This window comes from Purpureocillium takamizusanense, chromosome 9 (assembly GCF_022605165.1).
Source record: "Purpureocillium takamizusanense chromosome 9, complete sequence".
NCBI lineage: Eukaryota > Fungi > Ascomycota > Sordariomycetes > Hypocreales > Ophiocordycipitaceae > Purpureocillium > Purpureocillium takamizusanense.
Genome location: NC_063076.1, coordinates 337,036 through 361,335, shown reverse-complemented (window position 1 = coordinate 361,335; position 24,300 = coordinate 337,036). Strand labels below are relative to the sequence as shown.

The 24,300-nt window shown below is 62.8% G+C and overlaps 11 protein-coding genes across 11 annotated transcripts; 5 read left to right on the top strand and 6 right to left on the bottom strand.

Moving 5' to 3' along the window:
• The first annotated feature begins 404 nt into the window (after positions 1–404).
• On the top strand, positions 405–2,549 carry JDV02_008920 (uncharacterized protein). Its single transcript, XM_047990554.1, has 2 exons — positions 405–1,918; positions 2,013–2,549. The coding sequence occupies exons 1-2, from the start codon at positions 569–571 to the stop codon at positions 2,349–2,351; spliced, it is 1,689 nt and encodes a 562-aa protein (XP_047846562.1). The 5' UTR covers positions 405–568; the 3' UTR covers positions 2,352–2,549.
• CFT1 (mRNA cleavage and polyadenylation factor subunit) lies at positions 2,453–7,087 on the bottom strand. Its single transcript, XM_047992619.1, has 4 exons — positions 4,649–7,087; positions 4,413–4,586; positions 3,131–4,361; positions 2,453–3,040 (listed from the first exon to the last, which is right to left on the bottom strand). Exons 1-4 carry the CDS (start codon positions 6,989–6,991, stop codon positions 2,562–2,564), a joined length of 4,227 nt encoding a protein of 1,408 aa, XP_047846561.1. The 5' UTR covers positions 6,992–7,087; the 3' UTR covers positions 2,453–2,561.
• A 159-nt stretch (positions 7,088–7,246) lies between these two features.
• On the top strand, positions 7,247–9,530 carry JDV02_008919 (uncharacterized protein). Its single transcript, XM_047990553.1, has one exon. The coding sequence runs from the start codon at positions 8,041–8,043 to the stop codon at positions 8,986–8,988; it is 948 nt and encodes a 315-aa protein (XP_047846560.1). The 5' UTR covers positions 7,247–8,040; the 3' UTR covers positions 8,989–9,530.
• A 130-nt stretch (positions 9,531–9,660) lies between these two features.
• On the bottom strand, positions 9,661–11,567 carry JDV02_008918 (Unspecific monooxygenase; the record flags this gene model as incomplete). The annotated part of the gene is made up of 4 exons (XM_047990552.1): positions 9,661–9,816; positions 9,865–10,332; positions 10,501–11,135; positions 11,218–11,567. 4 exons carry the CDS (start codon positions 11,565–11,567, stop codon positions 9,671–9,673), a joined length of 1,599 nt encoding a protein of 532 aa, XP_047846559.1. The 3' UTR covers positions 9,661–9,670.
• A 787-nt stretch (positions 11,568–12,354) lies between these two features.
• JDV02_008916 (uncharacterized protein) lies at positions 12,355–15,797 on the bottom strand. The gene is made up of 3 exons (XM_047990550.1): positions 15,449–15,797; positions 14,697–15,374; positions 12,355–14,643 (listed from the first exon to the last, which is right to left on the bottom strand). The coding sequence occupies exons 1-3, from the start codon at positions 15,506–15,508 to the stop codon at positions 13,936–13,938; spliced, it is 1,446 nt and encodes a 481-aa protein (XP_047846557.1). The 5' UTR covers positions 15,509–15,797; the 3' UTR covers positions 12,355–13,935.
• On the top strand, positions 12,441–13,515 carry JDV02_008917 (Glycine amidinotransferase; the record flags this gene model as incomplete). The annotated part of the gene is made up of 1 exon (XM_047990551.1): positions 12,441–13,515. The coding sequence occupies one exon, from the start codon at positions 12,441–12,443 to the stop codon at positions 13,503–13,505; it is 1,065 nt and encodes a 354-aa protein (XP_047846558.1). The 3' UTR covers positions 13,506–13,515.
• A 346-nt stretch (positions 15,798–16,143) lies between the features above and the next one.
• On the top strand, positions 16,144–17,939 carry JDV02_008915 (uncharacterized protein; the record flags this gene model as incomplete). Its single annotated transcript, XM_047990549.1, has 1 exon — positions 16,144–17,939. One exon carries the CDS (start codon positions 16,144–16,146, stop codon positions 17,491–17,493), a length of 1,350 nt encoding a protein of 449 aa, XP_047846556.1. The 3' UTR covers positions 17,494–17,939.
• JDV02_008914 (uncharacterized protein) lies at positions 17,266–18,726 on the bottom strand. The gene is made up of 3 exons (XM_047990548.1): positions 18,306–18,726; positions 17,919–18,220; positions 17,266–17,864 (listed from the first exon to the last, which is right to left on the bottom strand). The coding sequence occupies exons 1-3, from the start codon at positions 18,645–18,647 to the stop codon at positions 17,693–17,695; spliced, it is 816 nt and encodes a 271-aa protein (XP_047846555.1). The 5' UTR covers positions 18,648–18,726; the 3' UTR covers positions 17,266–17,692.
• Positions 18,727–18,989: 263 nt separating this feature from the next.
• JDV02_008913 (uncharacterized protein) lies at positions 18,990–20,387 on the bottom strand (the record flags this gene model as incomplete). The annotated part of the gene is made up of 1 exon (XM_047990547.1): positions 18,990–20,387. One exon carries the CDS (start codon positions 20,385–20,387, stop codon positions 18,990–18,992), a length of 1,398 nt encoding a protein of 465 aa, XP_047846554.1.
• Positions 20,388–20,798: 411 nt separating this feature from the next.
• JDV02_008912 (uncharacterized protein) lies at positions 20,799–22,164 on the top strand (the record flags this gene model as incomplete). Its single annotated transcript, XM_047990546.1, has 3 exons — positions 20,799–21,221; positions 21,267–21,953; positions 22,003–22,164. The coding sequence occupies 3 exons, from the start codon at positions 20,799–20,801 to the stop codon at positions 22,162–22,164; spliced, it is 1,272 nt and encodes a 423-aa protein (XP_047846553.1).
• A 44-nt stretch (positions 22,165–22,208) lies between these two features.
• Positions 22,209–24,228, bottom strand: JDV02_008911 (uncharacterized protein; the record flags this gene model as incomplete). The annotated part of the gene is made up of 3 exons (XM_047990545.1): positions 22,209–22,541; positions 22,592–24,143; positions 24,197–24,228. 3 exons carry the CDS (start codon positions 24,226–24,228, stop codon positions 22,209–22,211), a joined length of 1,917 nt encoding a protein of 638 aa, XP_047846552.1.
• Between the last annotated feature and the right edge of the window lie 72 nt (positions 24,229–24,300).

Below are 24,300 nucleotides of genomic sequence, written 5' to 3'. Positions count from 1 at the left end.
CCCGAACCCCTCACCTCACTTCCTCTCCGGCCGGCGGACATGCGCGCGCGCGCACACACACACACACTGCCCAGCGCAGCAGCAGCAACAAAGCTCAGAGGGCCTCCCCCCCTCTTGTCGACACCGTTGACGTAGGGTCCCGCGATAGCGGCGGCGGCGTGGCGGCGGCGGCTCGCCGACCCACGATGGACCCCTTCTCCCGGGGGGCCCGCGATCCGGGTCGGTTGCGTCACGCCTCCACCGACCGACCGCCCTTCCGGCAGCGACGGAGCGGAGCGGCCCACGAGAGAGCGCAGTTGACGAAGCCCGTCTGTGCGACGGACGACTCGAGATGACTCGGGTTGGCGGGGCGGGGCTTGCCGCTTGCTACTGCTGCTGCTGCTGCTGCTGCTGCTGCTGGTGTTGGTGTTGGTGTTGGTGCTGGTGTGCCGCCGCGCTCATCAATGCATTGGGGCTCTGCATCCCATGTCTGCCACATGTCCCCACTGATGCCCCCCTGTTGATTCCATGCAAACAAGAGAGAGAGAATGTGTGAGCGCTGACATGCGTGTGACAGGCGCAGAGGTACATGCTCGACCCGCTCACGGCTCCCGAGCCCAGCCAGGAGACGGGGCCCGGCTCCTCGCTCGTCAACAACCACCACCAGCACCGCCGGCACCGCGCGTCCTTTTTCTCGGCGGCCCGCAGCCTCAAGAAGCTGTCCCTGTCCACGGCGGCGCCGGACAAGGACAAGGAGGACAAGGAGGGCGGCGACGACGGCAGCAAGGACGACGCCCGGGGGCCCAACGCCGCGGCCGCGAAGGCCATCCCCGGCGATGACGACGACGACCACCGCGACAACTCGTCCGGGTATCCCACGCCGCCGTCGTCGGACTCGGAGGGCAAGGACCCTGCCCGCCGCGCAGCCCGAAGCATTGGCAGTGGCATTGGCAGCGGCAGCGACCGTGGTGGCAGTGACGCTGGGGCCGGCCTCGGTGCTGCTCCAGGCATTGGCGCCTCTGCTGCCCCCCAGCTCCACCCCTCCAACCCGTTCTCGACCACCACCACTACACCAAGCACCGCTAGCACTACCACCTCTACGTCATATGCTCGGTCGGACGCGCACGCAAGCCGTGAAATCAGTCCACCGCTCTCTCCTCAACACCACCGCCACATCCTCGACCACCCTGCCTCACCTCGCGGCTCGCAGCATCAGCATCAGCATCAGCATCAATACCCCTTGAGTCCCCGTCATCGCCGCAACCCCAGTGTTCCGACAGCACCTTGCAGTTCCTGGCCCGACAAGCCCGGCCCCCTCCCGCCGTCGTCCCTGCTGGTCCCGCACCATCCGCATCCGCAACCTCCTCATCACCTCCACCACCGCAACCGCAGCAGCAGCAGCGTCGCCAGCAGCAACAGCAACAGCCACGACAACGGCAACAGCAACAGCAACAGAAACACCACCACCACCACGCTCCAGCGCCACCGCTCCCTCCGCCAGCGCTACCCCGGCGACATGTCGCACCGCCCGCTCGACATGCTCCGCGCCGACGCCCGCGCCGCCGAGCGCGGCCCGCACCAGCGCCACCGCAAGCGCATCTCCCGCGACACGGACACCATCGACGCCCTCGACAACACCGTCGGCGGCATCCCCTACCACCACGGCGGGCCCTACGACGCCACCCTCACCAGCCGCAACCTCGACGTCAGGTACAGCCCCGTCGCCGCCGTCCGCGCCTCCAACGAGGCCGCCCTGCGCGCCACCCCGCGCGAGAACATCATGGACAGCCTCGAGCGCCACGTGCCCCTCCAGGGCACCGCCTCCATCCCCCCCGGCGCCCGCGACATGAGCGGCCGCGTCATGGACTACGACGAGGGCGCCGACCTCATGCGCGAGCCCGACGCCGACGGCGGCGCCTACAAGCGCTGGCCCGGTGTGGTGAGTTTGCCCCTGCAGGACGTGATGACCCTTGCTGTTGCTGCGAGCGAGAACCCTGCTCCGCATGGCCAGCTAATAACACGCGACATCGCAGCAATACCACCCTGAAGACTACAAGGGCAAGGGCGAGCCCTCCTTCACCATCGAGCGGGACCTCAAGGCCCGCAAGCACGGCAAGCACCTCAGCGAGGCCGACGCCTTCGAAATGTACCCGGGCGCCAACAGGCGTACCGTTGCCGCCCGTCAGCGCAGCGCCAGCAACGCTGAGCACGAGGGCTCCTCCGCGAGCGGCAACGCCTACGGTGGCAGCGGCAGCGGCAGCGGCAGCGGCGAGGGTCTGCGTCGGAACAACACCACGGGCAAGAGGCTCAGCGACGGCATCAAGCGCCGCTTCGGCAGCCTGCGGCATAAAAAGTCGGCCGAGGCGCACTAGTCGCGTCCTTTACTCGGGAGTCTTTGGCGTTTTTCTTTGTTTTTCCATTGGGCAGGACGTACGGCCTTCATGTACATGTTAGAATGAACTCTCGGCGGGATGGCGTGCGCGCCTCGGGCATGGTTTAATCTAGACGGCGCATCTCGCGCGCCCCTCAATGTTACATATGTCTATGATACACACACGCTGGCCTTCTTCCCCCTGCCCCTCTCAAAAGTATGCCATGCCGCTCCACCCCAGGACCGCATCCAGGTCCGCCCTCAGGTCCGCCGCGCTGTCGTAGCCGCCCCTGCTCGCAATCTCGCTGCGCTTGGCGGCGCCCAGCTCCGTCCAGCGCGCCAGCACCGCCCCGTCCACCACGGCCCTGCCCCACGAGGCGGCCGTCTCGACGCCGATGGACGCGTTGCGCCCCTGCGTGTCGGGGATGCGGTACGCCTTGGCGTGCAGCCCCGCGTGCGGCACCAGCGCCGGGTGCAGCTGGTTCGTCACGGACAGGAGGCGGCGGTACGTCGACTCGGGCAGCGGCGTCAGCGCCGACAGCTGGCCCGACGGCGACGCCAAGAAGAGGACGTGCGACCTCGGATGCTGCCGCGACGTGCGCGGGAGGAGGAGGCTGGACGTGGGCGGGTTGGGCGTGACGGAAAAGGAGGCGCGGTGGAGCAGCAGGTGCCCCTGAAGGCTCTTGGGATCTGTCTCGCGTTAGCACGGGCATTCATCCGCTCGCACGCACACACACACACGCGCGCGCGCACGCTGCGGGGAAATGGGGGTGGACCTACGCTCCGGGTCAAACTCAAGGACGTGCAGGTCCCCGTCGGCGTCCACGGCCACCAGGGACAGGTCCTCGCCGTCGGGCAGAAAGTCGGCCACCAGCAGCGGCAGGGTCCCGCTGCTCTTGCCGAGCACCTTGAACGTGTATGGCTCCTCGGTGTAGCCCGCGAACCACAGCCCCTTGAACGAGTCGGCCATGAGGCACAGGCCCGTGCCGGGCAGGCCCCTCGCGCTGGCGACGTGGCAGTTCATGTCGAGGAACGCCACGGGCAGCAGCGAGCCGTCCTCCTTGAGGCCCCGCACCATGCACTTTTGCCCCTGCGCCACGAGCATGAGGCCCTGCGTGCCAATCTCGGACAGCGCCGTGATGCCGCCCCGCGGTATCTCCTCCTTGGCCATGAGCTTGAGCCGCCGGTTCGTCTCGGGCCGACCCGGCTCGGGGATCACGGCCACAATGTCAAACACCTGCACGCGCCCGCGCGTCGGCAGGTCCTCGCCCTTGGACAGCGCCGTGCCCACCGCCACCAGCATCCGCCTCTCCCTGGTCTCCTCCGACACCTCGAGGTGCAGCGTCCGCATGCTCTCGATCGACTCGCACGGTTCCAGCTCGAGGCTGTGGATGACGGTCCACGTCGCGGGGTTGATGAGCTTGAGCACCCCGCGCGCCGCCGTCGGCGGGAACGTGATGGTCTCCCTGGCCCACTCCTTGTGGTAGTCGTCGTCTCGAGGCAGCTCAAACGGCTCGTATCTCGTGCAGGCCGCGATGTAGGTGCCCGTGGGCTGGTGGTACGAAACGTGGCGGATGTCTTGGTCCATGGGGATCTTCTTGACCGAGAGGCCCAGCTCGGTGAGGTTGGTCGCCTCCGGCAGCTGCGTGACCCGTGCGACGCCTTCCGAGTCGGCGTAGATGAAGCCGCGGTCGCATCCCTCGGTGTGGAACGTGCTGAGGCCGCGCGAGCCGACGCCCTGCAGGCCAATCACCCTAGGGATGCTCTTGCTGCTCTTGAGCACGAAGCTCGGCGACGGGCCGGGCATGAAGACGGCGCTGTAGCCGCCCACGTTGGCGCAGGGCCGCAGGGGAAAGAAGCGTGGGGGCTCGGCCTCCTCGTCCTGCGGCGTCTCCTCGGTGCGCTTGGCCATGGCGGCATTCGTCACCTTTTTGAACAGCAGGCTCGCCTGGCCGTCCTTTTGATGCCTGACGGGCTCGTACAAGGTCAAATCGTCCGTCGAGTGTCGCACCTGTCTGGTCAGCACGGTCGCACCAGCGGAAACGCGCGCACACAAACTCACGATGAGGTATGGCGTCTTGGCCACGGCGTCGCCCAAATCCGCCACGAGAATCTCAGACACGCTCTCCTTGCTCGCTCCGCGCCTAGCAACAAAGTCTGCAGACAGGAAAGGGGGAATCGACGTGAGGCATTCGGCCACGAACACGGGTTTCGACAGATCGGGGAGCGCGTATACCTGGCCCGTCAGCACGATCCACCACTTGACTTTCACCACCGGACTGCGCTGGAGCGACTCACATGCAGCGCCCCGGAAGCGCCGAGTAGAAACATCATCACTGCCCCCGCGGGCTGCCCCAACCCAAAGGCACCCGCGGCATCATTATACAAGCAGCCCGACACCCACTTGGACTGCAAGCCCGTCTTTTCAACCTCCTCGAGCTCGTTGCTGCTGTCAATCTGCGCGAGGAAGACGCTGCCGTCGTCGCGTATCAATAGCAGGTACGGGTCGACGATGCTCGCGCTCACCACCCGCGGCTCGGCCCCCGTCTCCTCGTCAAGCATGGGTAGGATCTGCGCCAGCCCGAGGTCGCCGTCGTAGCATCGCACCTCCGACTTGAGGACCTGGATCACGCGCATCTGCTTGCCCATGGTTCCAGCCTCGACGGTGAAGCCCGCCGCAGGCTCGAACTCGGTCTCCTTGAGCGTCTCGAACCCCGCCCCCGTCACGGCGTACACGTCGGACGTCTCGTAGCCGTCGAGGTCGACCTTGGCCACGATCATGTACTTGTCGTACTGCGCGGGCGGGTCGTAGTCTTCGCCCGTCGCGGCGCTGGCCCCCAGCACCTTGGACATGGGCTTCTTGACGCACATGGTCCAGAAGCCGCGGGCTTCGGGGAAGTCGAAGCGGCCGATGACCTTGGGCTGGATCTCGCGGTTCAGGATGGCGATGGATCCCGCCTTGCCACGCCCGACGGCGCACGCGAGCTGCAACTCCGCAGACACGCCCTTGGCCAGGTCTGCCTCTTCGCTGTCCGGCAAGAACTGAGGACTGCCGGTCGCGACGTCGAGGACCGGCGCGATGCTGAGCAGCGAATCCTGGATCCGGAACACGACGTCGCCCGGCCTCGAGGTGCCGTTGACGGCCAGTGCCGGTTTCGCTTCGGCGTCGTTGCCGTACAGATCGTCGTCCTCGTCGTCGTCGTCGAGGTCCAAGTCGTCCACGTCGAGGCCCAGGTCGGGATCGAGCGCTCTCTTCTTGCGCTTTTCTTGGGTCTGCTTCCGCGACCAGCCGAGCACCGACGAGTCGCTGGTCTGGCTGCCGAGGAAGAAGGAGTTGGCGCCCAGCCTCGAGACGCACGACACACCGCTCTTGATCAGATGGCCGCCGCTCTCGGGGGCGACCGGCTTGATGTTGATGCCGGACACGGTGCGGCCGTCAATTTTGAAGGAAACAATGGCGAGCCGACCATCGCCGAGCACCAGCAGCAGCTCGCCATTGTCGGGCGCGAGCTGCTGCACGGCGCAGCCCTCGAGGCGCAGGCCGAGGTCGCACTGGTCGGCGAGGCTAAAGGCTGTCGTCTGCTTGGCCATGTCGTTGACGGCCACGCCGTTGGGCTTGCCCGACTGGTCGATGTGCACGAGCTCGTTCTCGCCCACGAGCAGCGCGCCGCCCATGGGCGCCGGCAGCGCGACCACCTTGAACAAGTCTCGCGGCAGCCCCGTCACCGAGAGGATCGCCGTCGACGCCCGCTGCTTCAGGTCCAGCGTAAACACCTTGTACGACAGGTGATCCCTGACGCCGAGGGCCGGGGCCGGGGCTTGGCTCGACGAGAGGATGCCAAAGGTCGGTTCCCGGTACTCGTGCAGGAACGCGAGGTGCACCGGGTGCAGCAGCGTGGGGTCGAGCAGCGGCAGCCGCAGAACAAACGACGGGGTGTAGGCGGCCTGCTTGTCGTCTCCGTCGGCGGCGGGCTCCTTGGCCGGCCGCGGCCCGTCGAGGTCCTCGTCCCAGTCGTCCATGGCGAGGTCTTCCTCGGACTGCGCAAAGGGCAGGATGGCGAGGTTGCGCGTGCCAAACTTGAGGGCGGCGCACCTGCTCCCGGGGTCGGCCTCGAGGTAGTTGGCGTATTCGCCAAAGCCCATCTCCCACGGCGCGCCCGTCAGCTCGTCCTTTTCGTAGTAGTGTATCGACGTCGTCTCGAGCGTGCTGCGCTGGGGGTCCCATTCCGCCAGGCACATCTTGGCGGCGCGGTACGCGAGCAGCAGCGCGTCGCCGCCCGAGGCCGTCTTGGTCTTGATCCGGGCCAGGCCGATGACGGTCCCGGCGAGCGTCATCTCGGCCACGAGGACGAGCTTGGTGTTGGTGGATCGGTCGGCGCGCACGAGCATGGTCTCGCCGCCGAGGAAGGAGGCCTCGAGGCCATCGTCGTCGTTGGCGCGGCGGTCAAAGTGGGCGTCGATCGTGGGCGCGTCCTCCCTCTGGCTGTTGGGGTCGAGCTCGGCGGAGACGGCGCGCGTGGCAAAGATCTGCAGCAGCGAGCCCTTGGCCACGACGAGGTTGCTGGCCGAGGGCGAGGTGAGCGGCAGGCTCAGGGAGTGCGTGACGGCTGAGGGAGCCGCGAGCTCGGTGTACACCTGCATGCTGGCAAGACCATTGCCGCTGCGCTGGCGAGTCGGTCTGGGTGCTGCTGCTACTCACGTCGGCGTGGGAGCTGTCGGTCGCGATGAGCTTGCGTTGTTGTGCAGCTCCAGCAGTCGAGCTCTACCAAGTGACTTGTTTAGGTACCCTGCCCTGGTCGGATCAATCCGTTCCGGCCCCACAGGGCTGCACGCTGAGCCGACTGGAGCACCTTGCCTGGCTTGCCTCGCCTCCGAAAGCTGACCCCATCAACAGCACGACCTCCCTGAGTGTCTATTGCCCGACGGCAAGCCCATGGACATTGTGTTTTGTCATCGGCGTTCACATGGCAAACGATCGGGTCCCGAACGGGCAGTGCCACGCCAAGAATGTGCTGCGCTGGCTGAGCAAAGCCTACACAAACACTGGTTGGCCTCCGCGGAACAACCACGTGCGATCCTGCGTCTTCGTCACCACCTCACGGACAGAGTCGGGCGCTGCACTCGTTCCATCCCACGAATGCGATCAACGCGGCGAATGTTTGAAAGGGCTCATGCCGTCGAAATGGAGGGGACGCCAAGATCGGCGACAACGCGCGCCATGCAGAGATCTCCCCTTGAACTTGCCGTGACGATGCTCTCAGGTGTTACAGTACAGTGTCGCACTTGAGACAGAAGTGGATTTACTGACGCACAAAACTTGGCGCCTGAGCGGGCTTGCCACTTACCATTCTGCATGAACATGCAGTGCTGCTTGACGTGGCATACTCGGCGTTCGACATTAGCGCCACCTACTTACATGGCTTCCGGGCTGCCATCGACGCCCGCACCTCCCTTGTCCGTCATACCAGCGTGGCATAGGTCTTGCGGTTGAATCTCCTCCCTATATCGCGTGGGCTGAGTGCGTCTACATCGCAACTGCTCGACATTGAGGCAAGGTAGAACGCAAGCAGTGATGCCTCTGTCCTTACGCCGCGAAAATTGAGACAACTTGACCAGCTCGTGTGTCGTCGCCTCCTTGCTAACTTGTTAGCTTGTCTAGCCACAGGCAGCTTGGAAAACCATCATCGGTCATGGGTTCTCCTGTTCGGAAAGTTTGCCTCGTTGGCGCCAGCGGCACCGTTGGTTCGGCTATACTCTCCGAGCTTCTCGCTGCTCGCTGTTTCATCGTTTCCGTGCTCCGCCGTTCCACATCCTCCTCGGTGCCGCGCCAGACGGAGGCCATCGCCTCGATCCTCTCCGTCTCCCCCGCCTTTGACACGGACGAGCTGTCGCAGGCCCTCGTCGGCCAAGACGCCGTCGTCGCTGCCTTTCCCGTATCGGATGTTGGCCAGCACCTGCGGCTTGCAGAAGCCGCGGCTCGTGCTGGCGTGTTGAGGTTCATTCCCGCCGACTTTGGGTCTTGCGACGCCTCGAATTCTTTTGCGCAGGAGTGCGCCCAGCTATATCGCGACAAGATGCGCATTCGCGGGTACTGTGGCGAGCTGGCCGCCCGGTCTGCGACTTTCTCCTGGACGTCACTCGTATGCGGACACCTTTTTGACAAGGATCTTTACGAGGGGTATTTGCGCTTCCATCTCGACACATGTAGCGCAGAGATATTCGATGGCGGTCACGACAGAGCCTCGTCCTCAACCCTCCGCCGCATTGGCCAGGCCGTTGTCTCCGTCCTTCGGGACCACCTGGAGGAAACCTGCAATCGAACTCTGTTCATCCAAAGTTTTAACCCGACCCAGGCCGAGATCCTCGCAGCCCTTGAGCAGGCCACAAGCAAAACGTGGAGAACCAAACACATCGACTCGGATGTTTTCCTCGAGAGACAACGACGTCGGTTCGAAGAGGGTAACGAGGACGCCCTCGAGGAAATTGTATTCGTACTTGGCACTCGCGATGCGGACTGGTCACATAAAGACAGTTTCGCCAACAGGCTGCTCGGACTCGAGAACGAGAATTTAGACAATGTAGTGTCCCAAGTGGTAGCAAAGCACGCAAGGGCAGGCAAAGAGCCGCCCAGGGATTGATGAAAGCTGAAGGCATTTTGTCAATTGGAAGCCCCTTGTCCGGTGGCATCCTCACATCTGCAACGCATTCAGTGTCTTATGGACAGGGGATCTATTGACATGGTCCACCGGTGTGGAGCATGTGTGGCCGAGTACTTTGGCCGCTGCTCTGCAGAGCCACGGCAGGACGCGCGCATTGATGCCCGATCATTGATGGCCCGTGGCACACCGCCAGGACTGGCCTGGAACTATTGGGTTCAAGTATCGTTCCCGTTACAAATGTACTTTGACCTTACATGGCCCTGCACAACGTGCTGTATCTATTGCGGTATGAATTTGAAGCGAGACCGGCATCATGGTTGGTATTCTCGATTTCCACTGGGAAGCGTCGGCTGTGAGTTGACTCCGGCACCGGAGACGTGGCGACAAGCATTGTGGTCCACTGTCTCCTGGCACATTTTGCTTGCATTATCCACGGCGACTGGCCGGCATCAAAAATCACCAATCTAGGGCGATGCCATTTTGCATGCTACATGGTCTGGGCTCCGTTACAGCTAGCCGGGCTGCCTGCGTCGATGTAGGCTTTCTTGGCAGAAGCAGTCCGGAACCTCTCCAGCTACGTCTCGGTCTGAGCCAAGAGTTACAGGATCCTTTCATCGCTCCCCCCCCCGACTGGCAGCATACCATGCCCACCGTCCGTCATCTACAGATTCCCCAGCTTCTCAAACCTAATGAAAAGCTTCTTCTTGCAGTCGCTTCCGACAAACTCATTCGCGCCAGGGTACTCGCTCTCGTCAGCAACTGTTGTCCTGAAATTTGTATAGATGCCACAGAGAAGCAGCCTCATCACTGTGAACAGTTAGCTTTGAAGTCAAAGGAACACAAAAAACAGCATACACTCCATGGCAACTTGTTGCCCAATACAGCCACGGCTGCCGCCTCCAAAGGCGAAGAGCCACTGGCCCCGACGCGCCGCAGCCTCTGGCCCGCCGCACTGCCAGCGATGTGGCTCCCAGCTCTCCGGTCTGGGGAACACCTCGGCATTGCGGTTGAGGCACCACCCGTACGTGCCGACGCGCACACCCGGCGGGAGATTAGTCAACAAGCCAACCTTGCAATGGGGTTTTGCGGGAGTGACGCGTGGGTCGAGGTTGGGAGCGTTGTTACGGAGACGGAGACTTTCCTTTATGACGCAGTCCAAGAATGGGAGTCGCTCGAGGCTTTGCGGAGAGGGAAGTGCTATACAAGGCTGGAGGCTTCCATCATACAAAAATGGAGCCTCGATGGCCAAGAACTCTTGGCGTAATTGGTCTTGGATCTTTTCGTGGCGTGAGAGCTCGTAGATCATGTACGTAAACATGGTGCCTACGTTTCCGCGAAAAAGTCCCGTTAGAGTCTGAGCATTCAAACATCTGGGAAGAGTGTTCTCGGCTCACCAAAGGTGTCTCCTGTTGCGACTTCAATCCACTTAGTCATTCATTTTACGCGCCTCAAGGAGCTGTCACCACTTACATATATGATCGAAGCACTCACTGGCTAGTTCCCGCTTGTCGTTTTGATCTGGCACAAAGCCTTTCTCGGAACCAGCACGTCGTCGCGCAAGGCCAGATCGCACATGGCTGTACAGAACCGGAAGCTCTCCTGGTGGGAGTGACATGGCACTCCGTAGGTCACCGCCAGCGCGTTGTACGACCGCCTCACACTCCTCGACCTTGTCAAGAGCCCAGTCCTCACAAGCCTTGCGGGCGTTGGAATGGCCACTAGGAACCATGGCAATGCCGACGGCCGGAAGCAGCTTGACCAGCAGGGGATATTCCTTCATCCAAAAGGCACTCTCCGGCGGGTAGCTCAAGTTGAACTGGTTGATCCATCGCCACCGCGCGTGCTCATCACGGATGAAATCGAAGCTCCTAGAAACCCCAAACGCGAAGCTGGACATGAAGTCGAGTGCAAAGGACTGGAACAGGGGCAAAACATTGAGGCCTCTACATGAATCGTGCGAGGCCGATGCTCGAGTAAGCACCGGTAGCATTCTATCCACCATGAGAGAATGCATTATAGCGCGGGCGTGCGGGGACGTCTGCACGAATGAGCGCGAGTAGATGCTTGAGATGCTGCGTCTCCGTGCCCTGTGGTCCTTTGCGAGCGAGGTGAACACATTACGCGCTCTACTTCCGGAGCATGTCAATATTTAGCCACGTCAACCTGCCATGTCGCCCCAACGAGCGTACTAGAGTATGCAGCGCGTACCCTTGGGTAACGAAGTAATCGTACGACGGATGCTTATCGAAGTTGTTGCTTCCCACGCCATAGACATTCTGTACGGCTTCGATGGCATTGACGGCAATCTCGTTCGGGGCAAGGCGAACATACGGGCCTTTTCTTGCAAAGGCCCCCGCGATGCACTCGAATTCTGTGCCTCGCCACCTGCGCCACTGAATCCATAACGGGGTCACGCAGGCCAGTGGATGGGCCGCGGGAACCTTGGATAGAGGTGAGAGAAAGATGGGATAGATGATGAATCTGATCAAGACCGCAGACGCTACAATGACGCTGGCAGCCGCGACCGTGCCAACGTGATCAAGGGGCAGTGCTGTCATGGCTATTGGCCTCCAACCGGCAGTATGGGCCGTCGCTTGATAATAATAACAATATTAATAATAAAAGGAGTCAATAGTAGAGCTGGGGCATTCCATGTTATACATCAAGCAAGCGATGGTCCTTTAAATCGAGTGCAGGAATCCGGCGAGTCGCCGATGCCGCGATGTTGCCATCGTCGCTCAAAATCGACGGAGCATCAAAGGCTCAACTGCTGCGAGAGAAGCGACGAGAGAGGACATGATGCTCCGCTGTTTTGCGCCTGCATATACGAGAAAAGCAAGGGCACGGCTGGTATACTTGGACGGATCCATCATGTGCTTAAGTCAAGCTGCATCTCGGTTAGTTAGATTCTCACCCGTTTGAGGCAGCCTTGAATGGGGTTGCAATATTGCCTCACCCGCTGTACCCGAGGCCCGGGCTGAACCTCAGAGGGCTGCAGATGTTCAGCTACGGTAGGTACGGACCGGGTGGTATGTTACCTAGTATGTCATGCGCGCCTAGCGGGTCTCAGCAAAGGCCTCGTTCCGACATGAAGACGAAGTAGCACGCACGCACGCACGTCTTGGCCAAGCTAATGCCGGCGGCATGGGCAAGCATCCATCCCTGTACCACTGCTGGCAACATATTGAAGGGGCCTCCGGAGTGCAGGATGGTATAGTCTCGTGGATAGTGTTGGGACATTGACATTGACACGGGACCAAAGCCCAAACTTGGGCGCTGTAATTATAAAAGTAGGGCAAGTCGAGGCAGGTTCGCAGATGTTGGAATGCACATTGCAGTCAGTATCTCTGCTCCGACTAACTTACACCACAACATAGAGCCCGGGCCAAATCCACAGGCCCATCGAACTTGCATCCTCTAAGACAGCTACAATGGCCATTGAGAAGCTCCCACTCATCTCCGCGGACAATGAATGGTCTCCCCTCAAGGCAGTCATTGTCGGCCGCGCGGAACACTCGACTTTCCCCTCCGAGCCTCCTCACATGATCGCGGCAACGATGCCGCAAGAGCATGCTCTCGAGTTCAGACCGGCCAATCCTTTCCCTGCTGACGTAGTGCTCAAAGCCAAAGAGGAGCTGGACAATCTCGCGGCCCTCCTCGAGAGAGAGGGCATTCTCGTGTACCGCCCCAAACAGGTCGACTGGTTGAAGGCCGGCGGCTACACGGGAGCCATGCCTCGAGACGCGTTGATGACCGTGGGCACTTCTCTCATCGAAGCACATTTTGCTTGGAGGTGCCGTCGCCACGAGGTGCAGCTGGCATACGCGGACATACTATCCGAGCTCGCCGGGAGCAACGGTCCAGGCCGCATCTGCCCAGCTCCAGTCATCTTGGGACACGATACCCTGTACGACGACGCCATCAGCAATGGCAAAGGTCAACAGCCCTGGGCCATCAACAACTCGAGGTCAGCCTTTGATGCGGCTGACTTTATGCGTTTCGGCAAGACCATCATCGGCCAGCTTAGCAATGTCACCAACCAGCGGGGTGTCGATTATCTCCGCACCGTAGTCCCGCCGGGATACACGGTCGAGATCCTCGAGACCAACGACGTGCACGCCATGCACATCGACGCCACGATCCTTGCGCTCCGTCAGGGTGTCCTAGTATACAACCCGGCCAGGGTCACCGAGGTGGAGCTCCGTCGACACTCCGTCTTTGCACATGGCAAGTGGGAGCTGCACCCTTACCCATTCGTGCCACGGCGTCGTGAGAGCCATCGCCCGCCAATGTACATGTGCTCGCCGTGGTTGGTGCTCAATGCGCTGAGCCTCGACGAGAAACGTATTCTAGTTGAAGAGCACGACACGGAGTTTGCAGACTGGGTCCGGGACAAATTTGGTATGGAGCCCATTCTCTGTCCATTTGAGAATGTGAACAGTCTGGGAGGCTCCTTTCACTGCGCCACAGTTGATCTCGTTCGGGCGGCGCCCTGACCAAAGGCCCTTTGGCACCGTGCAGCGTTCAACTTTGACGGCTCAGCCGGATCGGCCATGGACAACTTGCAATGCGCGCAGGCTTCCCGTTGGCAATTGACCCGGGGGGGGGGGATTCTCTCTGTCTCTAGCATATCTACACAGAGTGGTCAAACCATTCGTGTGGCGATTGAGATATACAATAGCCAAAAAGGCTCCCGTATGCAGCCTGCCATTGCAACGCCCTCAGTCCTGTCAAGGAACACCGCGGGGATTGTATCCATGTGCGGATGTAATTTGGGTAACCAAAGAAACGGAGTGTTCTGGAGCGTGAAAATAGCCTGTCCATAGAGCTTGGCCGTCCGAACAGAGGTCCTCGGCAACCCTGTCGCCAGCTATCAATGAACAAGAATAAGCCATCCGACACGCAGTCTCGGTAGCACAGGGGGGCTTAAACTCGTCGACACTCTGACAATACCCAAGCGGCCAACTCTGCAAAAAAGCCGTGCTGTGTATCGAAGACACCCATGAATCCGCCACTCCGCGTCCGACGATTCCGCAAAGCGCTCTCCGCCGCGACTCGTTCCGCCAGCGAAGCACCCCACAAGCTCGCCATCTTTAGCTGAAGGAGCATCATGATGGACCCGAACTCGGCAGAGGGGCCGGAGGCGCAGAGCACAAAGTCGTGGGCCAGAAGAATGGCCCGTGTGTGCCGTTCAATGCATGTGTCGCATGTTTGTCGACGGAGGCGGAGGAGCAAAAGGCTGACCATGTGGTACAGCGAGGTGAGGGCGGCTGCTGAGACGGTCGTGTACGGTACATCCCGAAAGTGGAAGCAATGGGTTGGCGAGGACAGAGGTTCGAGGGCTTTTGAATCATTCCCGCCTGGCGTTTGCACGAATGACACATATTGCTGCCGCCACAGATGCTGCAAAGAGGTGGCCTCGTGAATCCACATATCCAGCGCATCGTCTGTGGTCCGGGAGTGACCGTGATCGTCCCGCATTAGCTGGGTCGCGCGCGTCAAGCACTTCTGCACCAGAAAGAGAAGATCCACGAGCTCGTCGAAGAACGTCTTTGGAATCAGTTCAAACGGACTAGTCATCCACTCCGGCGATGCAAAGGGGTGCAACACATTTTCCGACATGGCCTCGACGCACTGCAGATGCCGTTAGCTATCGACAGGTGCGCAGGTCTGCTGCTTGGACGTACCGCTTGGAGTCGGACGTGGCAGAAGACGTGATGCATGAACCCGGTGCGACAGGAGTGCGGCCCTGCAGCCTCGAGCATCGTACACACACCCTTGACGTGCGGTATCCACGCCTGGTCCGCCGTCTTTGCCCATGTCTCAAAGTGCATCAGCATCACGGCTGAGCAGACGGCCCCGTCCATGGCCGGGGGCTTGCATGTCCCCCCCGAGAGCACGGCGCGCAGTGCTGGGAGCGCCCTAGCGTACCACGTGTACGCGTCGGCTTGAATCGAAGCGTCCTGGGCCGCCGTCCCGTAGCTTAGCATAGAGGCCGCGCGGATAGCGAGCTTCGGCGCCATGCTGCCCGGCTCGACGAGGAAGGCTGGGAGTCTGTCGAGCCAGTGCGCGGATCTGCCCCCGGGAGATCCGACGTGTCGGGTCTGGTCAAAGGACTGGATGAAATAGGACACAAACAGTTGATCAAAGGCTGCAGCACGAGACGGCTGTAGAAGCGATAGACACGGGGCGGATTCGACCATCCGAGCGAGAACGAGCTCTCCCCGTTTGCGCTGCTGAGACGTTGTGCTCGGTCTAAGCTGATGGGACGGCCCGGCGTTGACAAAGAGGGCGCCCGTTCGGGGCCCGGGACAGCGGGAACCGTGCCTGACACATCTTTGGCACTCGGGGACTGCCAAGTCGCACTGCAGGTGGTGGTCAATCTCATGGACGCCAAGGGGATGCGACTTGGATGCTTAGGGGCTGAGGCGAAGCTGACCTTGACCTTGGCTTGCCGGCACGTCGCGCAGCCCTTGCTCCTCCCAGAGACATTCACCATTTTCACAGAAGCCGTTCACAGAAGCCGTTCACAGAAGCCGGTGGCTGCGGTCCCGGGCAACCTTGGTCCGCATCAAGGTATCAGGGTCAGTGCCCGTGGCATGGCCGCAAGCCATGCATAGCGTATCGTGCCTAGATGATTCGGTTCCCAACCTCAGCGATCCGAAGTCGCCACAGGGCCACGTAAGAACGTGGCAGGGGCCGCGCGTATGGAGACGTTGCCGCGTGACGCAAAGCAGAGGTCCAACATGGAGCGTTCGCGTAGCTCGACGAGGGCCACCGGCGCGCATGACGAGGTGGTTGTGATGTAAGAGAAGGCCGGGGGGGCGGCCGATGGATGGTCGTCGACAGTGGATCCGGCAATCCACGGCCCACATGTGGATGGCTTCCGTATCTGGCTAGATTTGCGACTAGCGCGCCGTGGCTTACAGGGGACAGTCGAGGCCCGAGATCCTCGTCGTTGCTGTACGAAATTCACGGAGGTGATGGGGCCCTGAGGGACATGGATCAGCTATGCATATGTTGATGGGGAGAGTAGTCTGACTGTGGATATAAAGTTGCCAGACCTTCTCCCCTGTGCTCTCCAACTCGTCCTTCGTCGACACCTCCTGCGCACGGCGTCAACACCCCCCCAGCATGCCTCTTCACGTCCTCATCATCGGCGCCGGAACAGGCGGCCTCGCCCTCGCTCAGGCTCTGAAAAAGTCCAAGGCCGACGTGACGTTTGCAGTCTACGAGCGCGACCGCACCCGCACCGACGGGCTCTTCGGCTACCGCGTAGGCATCTCTCCCGAGGGCTCGCGGTGCCTCGCCGAGTGCCTGCCCCCGGATCTGTTCGAGGTGTTTAAGCGCACGACCGCCATCCCGCCAGACTCGTTCAACATCATCACCGAGCACTGCCAGGAGCTCCTGAGCATAGACGGGTTCAGCAAGGAGTCCGAGGACGGCGTCGCGGGGGAGCGCTCCGTCAGTCGCATGACGTTGCGACAAGTGCTCCTCACGGGCCTGGAGGGCTCGGTTCATTTCGACAAGCACTTTACGCGCTACACGGCCAACGGCGACGGAACCGTGTCCGCGTCGTTCAAGGACGGGACCAGCGCGACGGGCGACCTCCTCGTCGGCGCGGACGGCACAGGCTCCCCCGTGCGCCGACAGTACCTCCCGCGCGCGCTGCTGAGGGAGTCGGGGCTGTACGGCGTGACGGCAAAGGTCGAGCTCACCGAGGAGACGAGGGCGCTTCTGCCGCCGAAGGCGCTCCGGGGCGTCACCATGGTCAACGCCCCGCACGGCGACAGCTGCATCATCCACGTCATGGAGTTTCCGTGGGACCGCGACGGCAGGTTGAAGGAGGGCATCGGGGGCAACGACGAGGCGCTCCTGCGAGGCTGGCCGGGCTTGACGTTTGACAACTCGCGCGACTACATACTGCTCGGGTTCGCGTCGCACGGGAGCAGGATGCCGGACGGCTTCATGTCCATGGACGGGCCGAGCCTGCACGACTTGCTGCTGAGCCGCACGGCCGCCTGGCACCCGCACCTGCGCCGGCTGTTTAGCCTGTCTGACGCATCCACGTCGTTCCCCCTCAACATCCGCACGAGCGAGCGGATGGCGCCCTGGGAGAGCACGAACGTGACGCTCATTGGCGATGCGATCCACACCATGACCCCGGGGCTCGGCGTCGGCGCGAACACTGCGCTCCTCGATGCCAAGATTCTGGCGGAGAAGCTCATCGGCGTGCAAGGAGACAAGACCGGGGTCGTCCAGGCGGTGGCAAGCTATGAGCGCGACATGCATGCCTACGCGTGGACCCGGGTGGACAAGTCGTTGGAGCGGTTCAACGCCGACGACGCCGTGTACAAGCCGGGGCTGACGGGCACGCTTGCAACCATGTTTCTGCGAGCGGGGATGAGGCTTGTGAACTCACTGCCGCCCCTGAAGCGGAGATTTGCGGCCGAAATCACCAAAGAGCGAGGCGATCCCTCATAGCCACTATCAAAGAGAAGCCATGGCGATGGGGGGTAGATGGGATCAGGGTGTCTGGAGCACGCGCTGGGGAGATGGGTACTTGATTGGGAACCTTTGCACCAGGTCGATTTGGCAGACTGAAGCACTGATAGGCGGAACAGGACTGGCACGATGGTATCAGTGAGCACAGTCAGATACATTCACGCAGCTACTAGCATGGCTACTTGCCACCAGTCCAGCCCTGTCGCCATCCATCAAGCCAGGCCTGCCGAAGGGACATCCGCGGGCCCGGCGCAGGCGCATCATGCAAGCGCGCAGCCTTGATTTCCTGGGGCGTAAAGTGCCGCCGCCACAGGCCCGAGAGTACGTAGCATTGCGCAAGCCGCGCCGTCCTGACTCCATGTCAGCATCGACCTCGCGGCCTGGGTGCACGGAGGGGAGCTCACAGCGCGAGGCACGACACGACGAGCACAAACACTGCTCGCTCAAACAAAACGGCCCTCGCCGTATAAGGATGGCAGGGGCCGGACGAATACTTGCCGCAGTGGTATGTCGTCTTGCTCTCGTCGCGCTCGCCGCGGACGCGCCGCGTCCACAGCAGCATCGGCACGGCGCATCCCACGGCGCCCGCCCACATGACGGCCGACACGGCAGTGCCGCCAAGGTACGAGAGGGGTGGCCTGGGGCTCGCGCTGGAGGCAGGCTTGGTCCTCAGCTGCAGGAACAGTAGGAGGATGTGGACGACAGACTGATGGTGTGTTAGTGAGGCACGTGCAGGTCCCAGGGGGAGAGGGAGAGAGGAGGAGGAGAGAGAGCTCGTGAGGAGAACCTACACACGCGACGGCGTATGCCGCGAGAGGAATCACCTCGGGCAGCTGCATCGCAGGCGGCAGCGCGCTGGCCGAGGCACCAAGAACGATGAAGCTCAGCAGCCACAGCGCGACGAGGCACAGGTTCGCCCTTTGGTATGTGCCGTTGATGCTGCCCGCGGGTGCCCAGCGGCCGGTCGGTAGGGGACCCTGCAGCGGCGCCGCCTCGGGAGCCTCCTTTGCGCCGAGATCAGCCAGTTCGTTGTCGTCACGCGACAAGAGGCCCTGACGGGTCTCTTCCGGGTGCACGGCTGCAGCAGCAGACGGGGGCGAGCCTAGGAGGGCGGTCTGCGGTTCGCGGTCCATGCTGGGCGCGTACCATGCGTACGCTGCTCCTTGCACGGGACTCCGCGCAAGACGTTGGCAAAGACGGTCTTTGGCTACATCTCGATGGCACAGGTACATGTACAGAGGCGAAGGTCTGGTGCCGGGGAGGGCTTGTCGGGATCGGCGGATAGTCCCGCCGATCTTACTTTGGCCCTTAAGCCAACACAAACGCCGACGACCAGCGCGCGACGACCACCACAAACGTGTGCAATGAGTTGATCAAATCTACATATATTGTATCGCTCCAGTATGCAGCCTCCGTAACCGTCATTCATTGTTTTGTTGTCATCGCGCACACCGCCAAGATGAACCCGCGCCTGCTCACGCCGCCATGCCAGCCACCGCCGCCTCCTGCGCCTCGATTGCCTCTCGCAGAACCCTGCACACAGTCTCGAGCTCCTCTTCCGTCACGGTAAACGGCGGCGCAAGGAGGACGTGGTCGCCCCTCACGCCGTCGACCGTCCCTGCGCCCGGATACACCGCGACGCCCCTGCGGAACGCCTCCTGCTGGACGCGGTTGCCGAACCCGACGCTCGGGTCAAACGTTTCCCTCGTCTCGCGGTCCTGGACAAACTCGACCGCCCAGAAGAGCCCCCGGCCGCGGATTTCGCCCACCGTCCGCAGGTCGCTCAGGCGCGAGCGCAGGAGACGCTCGAGGACCTTGCCCATGGTGCGACACCGCGAGACGAGATTGTCGCGCCGGATGATCTTTTGCACCGCCAGGGACGCCGCGCACGATATCGGGTGCGCCTGGTACGTGTGCCCGTGGTTGTAGGCCTTGGACCCCTGGCGCAGCGCGTCAATGACCCTGCCGCGGACGTAGATGCCGGCAATGGCCGCGTAGCCCCCGCCGAGCCCCTTTGCCGCCGTGACAATGTCCGGCACGACGTCCTCCTGCTCAAAGGCGAAAAAGGTCCCCGTCCGGCCCGTGCCGCACATGATCTCATCCAGGATGAGCAGGATGCCGTACTGATCGCAGAGGGCCCGCACGCCCGCCAGATAGCCCCTGGGCGGGGCCACACACCCGGCCGTGGCCCCGATGACCGTCTCCGCGATAAAGGCCATGACCGTGTCCGGCCCGACGCGCAGAAACTCATCCTCGAGCTCGCGCAGCAGCCTCGCGGTAAAGGCCGCCTCCGTCTCCCCCGCCAGCCCGTACCGGTACGCGTAGGGAGGCGTCACGTACGACACGTGCGGGTAGGCGAAGCCCTGGTACGGCACCTTTCTGGCGACGTTGTACGAGACCGACATGGTGGCCATGGTGTTGCCGTGGTAGCTCTGCTTGCGCGAGACGACGTGCAGCCGCTCGGGCTGGCCGCGCTCGTAGTGGTACTGCCGCGCGAGCTTGAGGGCCGACTCGACGGCCTCGCTGCCGCTGCCGACGAAGAAGGCCTTTTCCAGGCCGTGCGGGCTGCCCTGCAGGATGAAGTCGGCCAGCTCCTCGGCCACGGGCGTCGTGTACGACTGCGTGTGCACGTAGCTGACCTTGCGGGCCTGGGCGAGCAGCGCATCGTGGACCTCGTCGTTGCCGTGGCCGATGACCGCAACCGCGGCCCCCGCGCAGGCGTCGAGGATGCGCTGTCCGCTGCTCAGAGTCAAGTGGGTGCCCTTGGCGGACGTGACCATGGACGGGTGCATGACGAGCGACCGGTGCAGGAGGTGCTCGGCGTGCGGCTTGCCGGACTGCACCGGGGTGTCGTCGTCCCGGTGCGGAGCCATGTCGTGTTACAATGGTGTTGGTGTGTTTGTGCTTGCTGTATCCTGCTTTGCTGTATCCGTCTCTGCGGGAGCGTGTCTTGCGATGCGTGATGTGCCTGCGTGGGTGGTGGGACTGCTGCACTGCAACGCTGCGCCAGGAACGGGCCCTTGATATTTATCAACCTGGAGACCATGTCGAAATCCGATTGCAATCGCCCATGTGTCGCGTGTCGTGAGGTGCACCTACGAGCGCCGCCGTTGGAGATCGGTTTTGGCTTTCCCGAGCGGTGGAGCATCATGTCGACGGGCCATGTCAACCTACGCCCTCGGCTCTCAGACCCGACCTGGACCGCAGTGGGCCGCGAAGAGAATACAAAACGGCCATCTTTGCATTGCATTGTTTGTTGTCATGAAAAAACAGCGACAGATAAAATGGCTGGAGAAAAAGAGGTTTCGGCCGGCTCGGAGACGCCTCTCGAACATGAGGAGCCCAAGTGGGAGGACCACGACGGCTGGCGCGGGTGGATCGTCGTGGCCGCCTCGGCCTCGTCTCTCTTCATCTACATGGGCGTCATCTACTCCTGGGGCATCCTGCAGTCGAGGATTGCAGACGAAAGCGGCATATCGCTGACGTCGCTGACGTTTGTCGGGTCGCTGGCCACCTCCTTCATGTGCTCCATCTGCATCTTCGTCGGCAAGGCGATCCGGCGGTTCGGGTACCGCAAGACGGCCATGCTCGGCGCTGCGCTGCTGGGGCTCGGCGAGTTTCTGTCGAGCTGGTTTCCGGGTCACCTGGGGGCATTGTTTGTCACGCACGGCATTCTCTTTGGCGTCGGAGGAGGATTGACGATCCTGGTGAGTGGCCTCTCGGTCTATGCGGCGTCGAGCTAACACGCAAAGCCCTGCTCGACCGCCCCCCTGAAGTGGTTCCGGAAGCGTCGCGGGCTGGCAACGGGCGTCGTGTTCGGTGGCGGTTCGCTGGGCGCGGCCGTCATGGGCGTCGCGACAAACGAGCTCGTCCAAGAGGTCGGCGTGGGCTGGACCTTTCGGATCCTCGGCTTCCTCTTGTGGGCGATATGCCTCCCCGCGGCGTGCTGCATCCGCCAGCCGCCGTCGTCGGGCCCCTCGATCCCCAAGCTGCAGTGGCATCGCTGGAAAGACGCCGAGTTCCTCATCGTCCTCGTGGGTTCGGCCATCGCCTGCTTCCCGCTCTTCATCCCGCCCTACTTCATCCCCATCTTCGCACGGGCCGTCAGCTCCTCGTCGTCCACCGGCATCATCGCCCTGTCCGTCTGGAACATCGCCTCGACGGTCGGCCGCATCTTTGCCGGGTTTGCCGCCGACTCCGTCGTCGGGCCCATAAACAGCTTCATCATCTCGCTGTTCCTGTGTGGGGTGAGCGCGCTCGCCATTTGGCCGTTTGCCTCGTCCATTGGCGTCTTGTCGGTGTTTGCCGTCGTCAACGGCATCGGCTGCGGTTCGTTCTTCAGCCTCTTCCCGACGTGCCTGGGCGCCGTCTTTGGGCCGGAAAACACCATGGGCGTGCTGCCCATCATGTGGGCGAGCTGGTTCTTTGGTTTCTTCTTCGTGAGTGCGCACCCAGCCTACGCGAGAGCCCAGCTGACCGCCCACCCAGGGCACACCCATCGCGTCGCGGCTGTACGCGCTGGCGGCACGGCCCGAGGTGACCGAGTACCGACCGGCGGCGTACTACGCGGGGGCAACGTCAGTCGTGGGCATCATCTTCATGGTCGCCCTCCGCTTCAGGCGCGAGGGCAGGGTGTGGGCACGGGTATAGACTCGATAGCATCGCATGGCGCAGGCATGACGGCGGACATTAGACTATAGAATCATGGACCCCGACTGGTCCACTTGCTCGAGCGGCGGCCACCACTGTGACCATGCGCCCTGCTCGTCGAGGTTGCTGCTGACCTCGGCCAGCAGCTGGTTGAGGAGCGTGCCCGTGTCCCGGTGGCTCGGCGTGTACGGCGTCGACGCCGCGGCGCGCTCGGCGCCGTCAATCTCGCGGTTGTGCTCGCCGGACCGGTCGACGACGCGGAACTCGTGTATCGACTGGTGCAGCGTGTCAAAGTCGTCCCGCGTCCGTCCGCGGTAGCGCTGCCGGTCCTTGGCCGCGCGCTCGTAGAGGAGCGAGGCTTGCTGTATGGTTTTGATCTAGTCTGTCAGCGCGCGCGTCCTCCCGGGTTGGTGCGTGTCCAACTTACCCAGCCGTCGGCGATGGGCCAGACGTGGCGAAACTCCTCGAGGTATCTCAGGCACATCTGCAGACACGCTTCCGCCTCGGGGCTGCGGTTCAGGTTCATGCGCGGGAACCGGAACACGTATAAGCAGATGTAGCCTGCCGAGAAGGCGCAGAACCCTGCAAAGGGCGTCACGAGATGCACGCCGCACTCGGAGGCCTCGTGCAGGACGCGCGCAATGTTTTCAGCCGCGCCAAACAGCTGCCGCGCGCTCTCCTCCCACCAGCCGTGGGGCGCCGGGGCCTCCAGCCGCGGGTGGTCGACCGGTCCCTGGGGCTCCATCTCCAGCGTGGGGAGGAAGGGAAAGTACTCGCGGTGAAGCATCAGGGTGCTGACGTAGTAGAGCAGGTTCAGGTACACAAAGGTCTCGCCGAAGCCGAGGGTCATGTGGATGGCGACGGTGTTGTTGGGGAAGTGAAGCTTGCGATGCTGCCCGGCGCGCCACGCCTCGAGCTGGCTCCGCGACTGCGACCAGGGCGACGTCGGGACCCAGGGACAGTTTTGCGGCGCGCACATGCCCGGGGCCCGGCGGCCGTCGTTGAAGATGAAGGTCATGACCTGCGTCCAGATGTCGAACCCGCCCACGAGGATCTCGAAGCTCTGCGTCACGTCCAGGGTGCCGGTCGCCCGCCCGGCCAGCGAGTGCTCGCCGACCGCCTCCGGCGGGATGTCCGGGCCAAAGGCAAACTCGACGGCGCTCAGGGGGCGGGCAATCCTGAGCTTCTCCATCTCCGACATGGGGAGCATGGGCGGGTTGTAGGTGCCCGAGTTGACCATGCAGTCCATGACGAAGCAGGCCCAGTACGTCCGCGTCTCGATGGCGAGAGACACGGCGTCCTGGCGCTCCGGCGTGAGGTCCAGGGGATACGGCGCGACGCGCAGGCTGTGCAGCGCCTGCATGATGCGGATGGCGATGCCGCAGTAGACCCAGGCCTTGTGGAAGTCGCGCGACCCCCACTCGTGCAGCGTGATGACGAGCAGCGTCTGCACGACCTGCAGCTTCGGCGGCTCGAGGATGAAGCGCGACAGCATCTCCCGCGCGTACGAGGCGTACCGCTCGCGGGGCAGCAGCTCGTCGGCCCACGACGCCGACAGCACCGCCAGCTGCGCCTTGGTGACGGCGAGGACGGCGCCGAGCAGCGCCTTGCTCTCGGCCGAGCGCGTGGCCTGGAACTCCTTCATGAACGTCGGCAGATGCAGGATCGCCAGCTCCGGAAAGTTGTTGATGAAGACGTTGACGGCTTTGAGCACGACGTTGGTCGGGAGGCGCTCAATGTGCGCGTCAACCTCGACCTCCGCCCTGTCTGGCTCGCCGGGCGCAACGGCATTCTCCTTGCGAGATGGACGTGCGGCCAGAGGCGTCCTCGACGGCCGTGAGAGCCTCCTCCGCCCGATGCCCTCGTCCACGCTCCCGCGGGCGGGCCGTGGACGGCTCAGCGCGCAGTCGGCGATGCCCGACTTTTCGCAGCGCCGGCAGGGCGGGTCGCCGGAGTGGACGCATTTGACCTTGGACCGCCTGAAGAGTAAGCCGGCGTCACCTCGCCCGTGTCTTGTTTCGGGAGTCCGTACCTGCAGGCGTCGCACGAGAGGCTGGTGCGCATCGTGGTGGGATGTCGGATCTCGGTTTTCGTTTGACGTTGGTGCGGCATCGGGAATAAAGAAGGAAAGCGCCC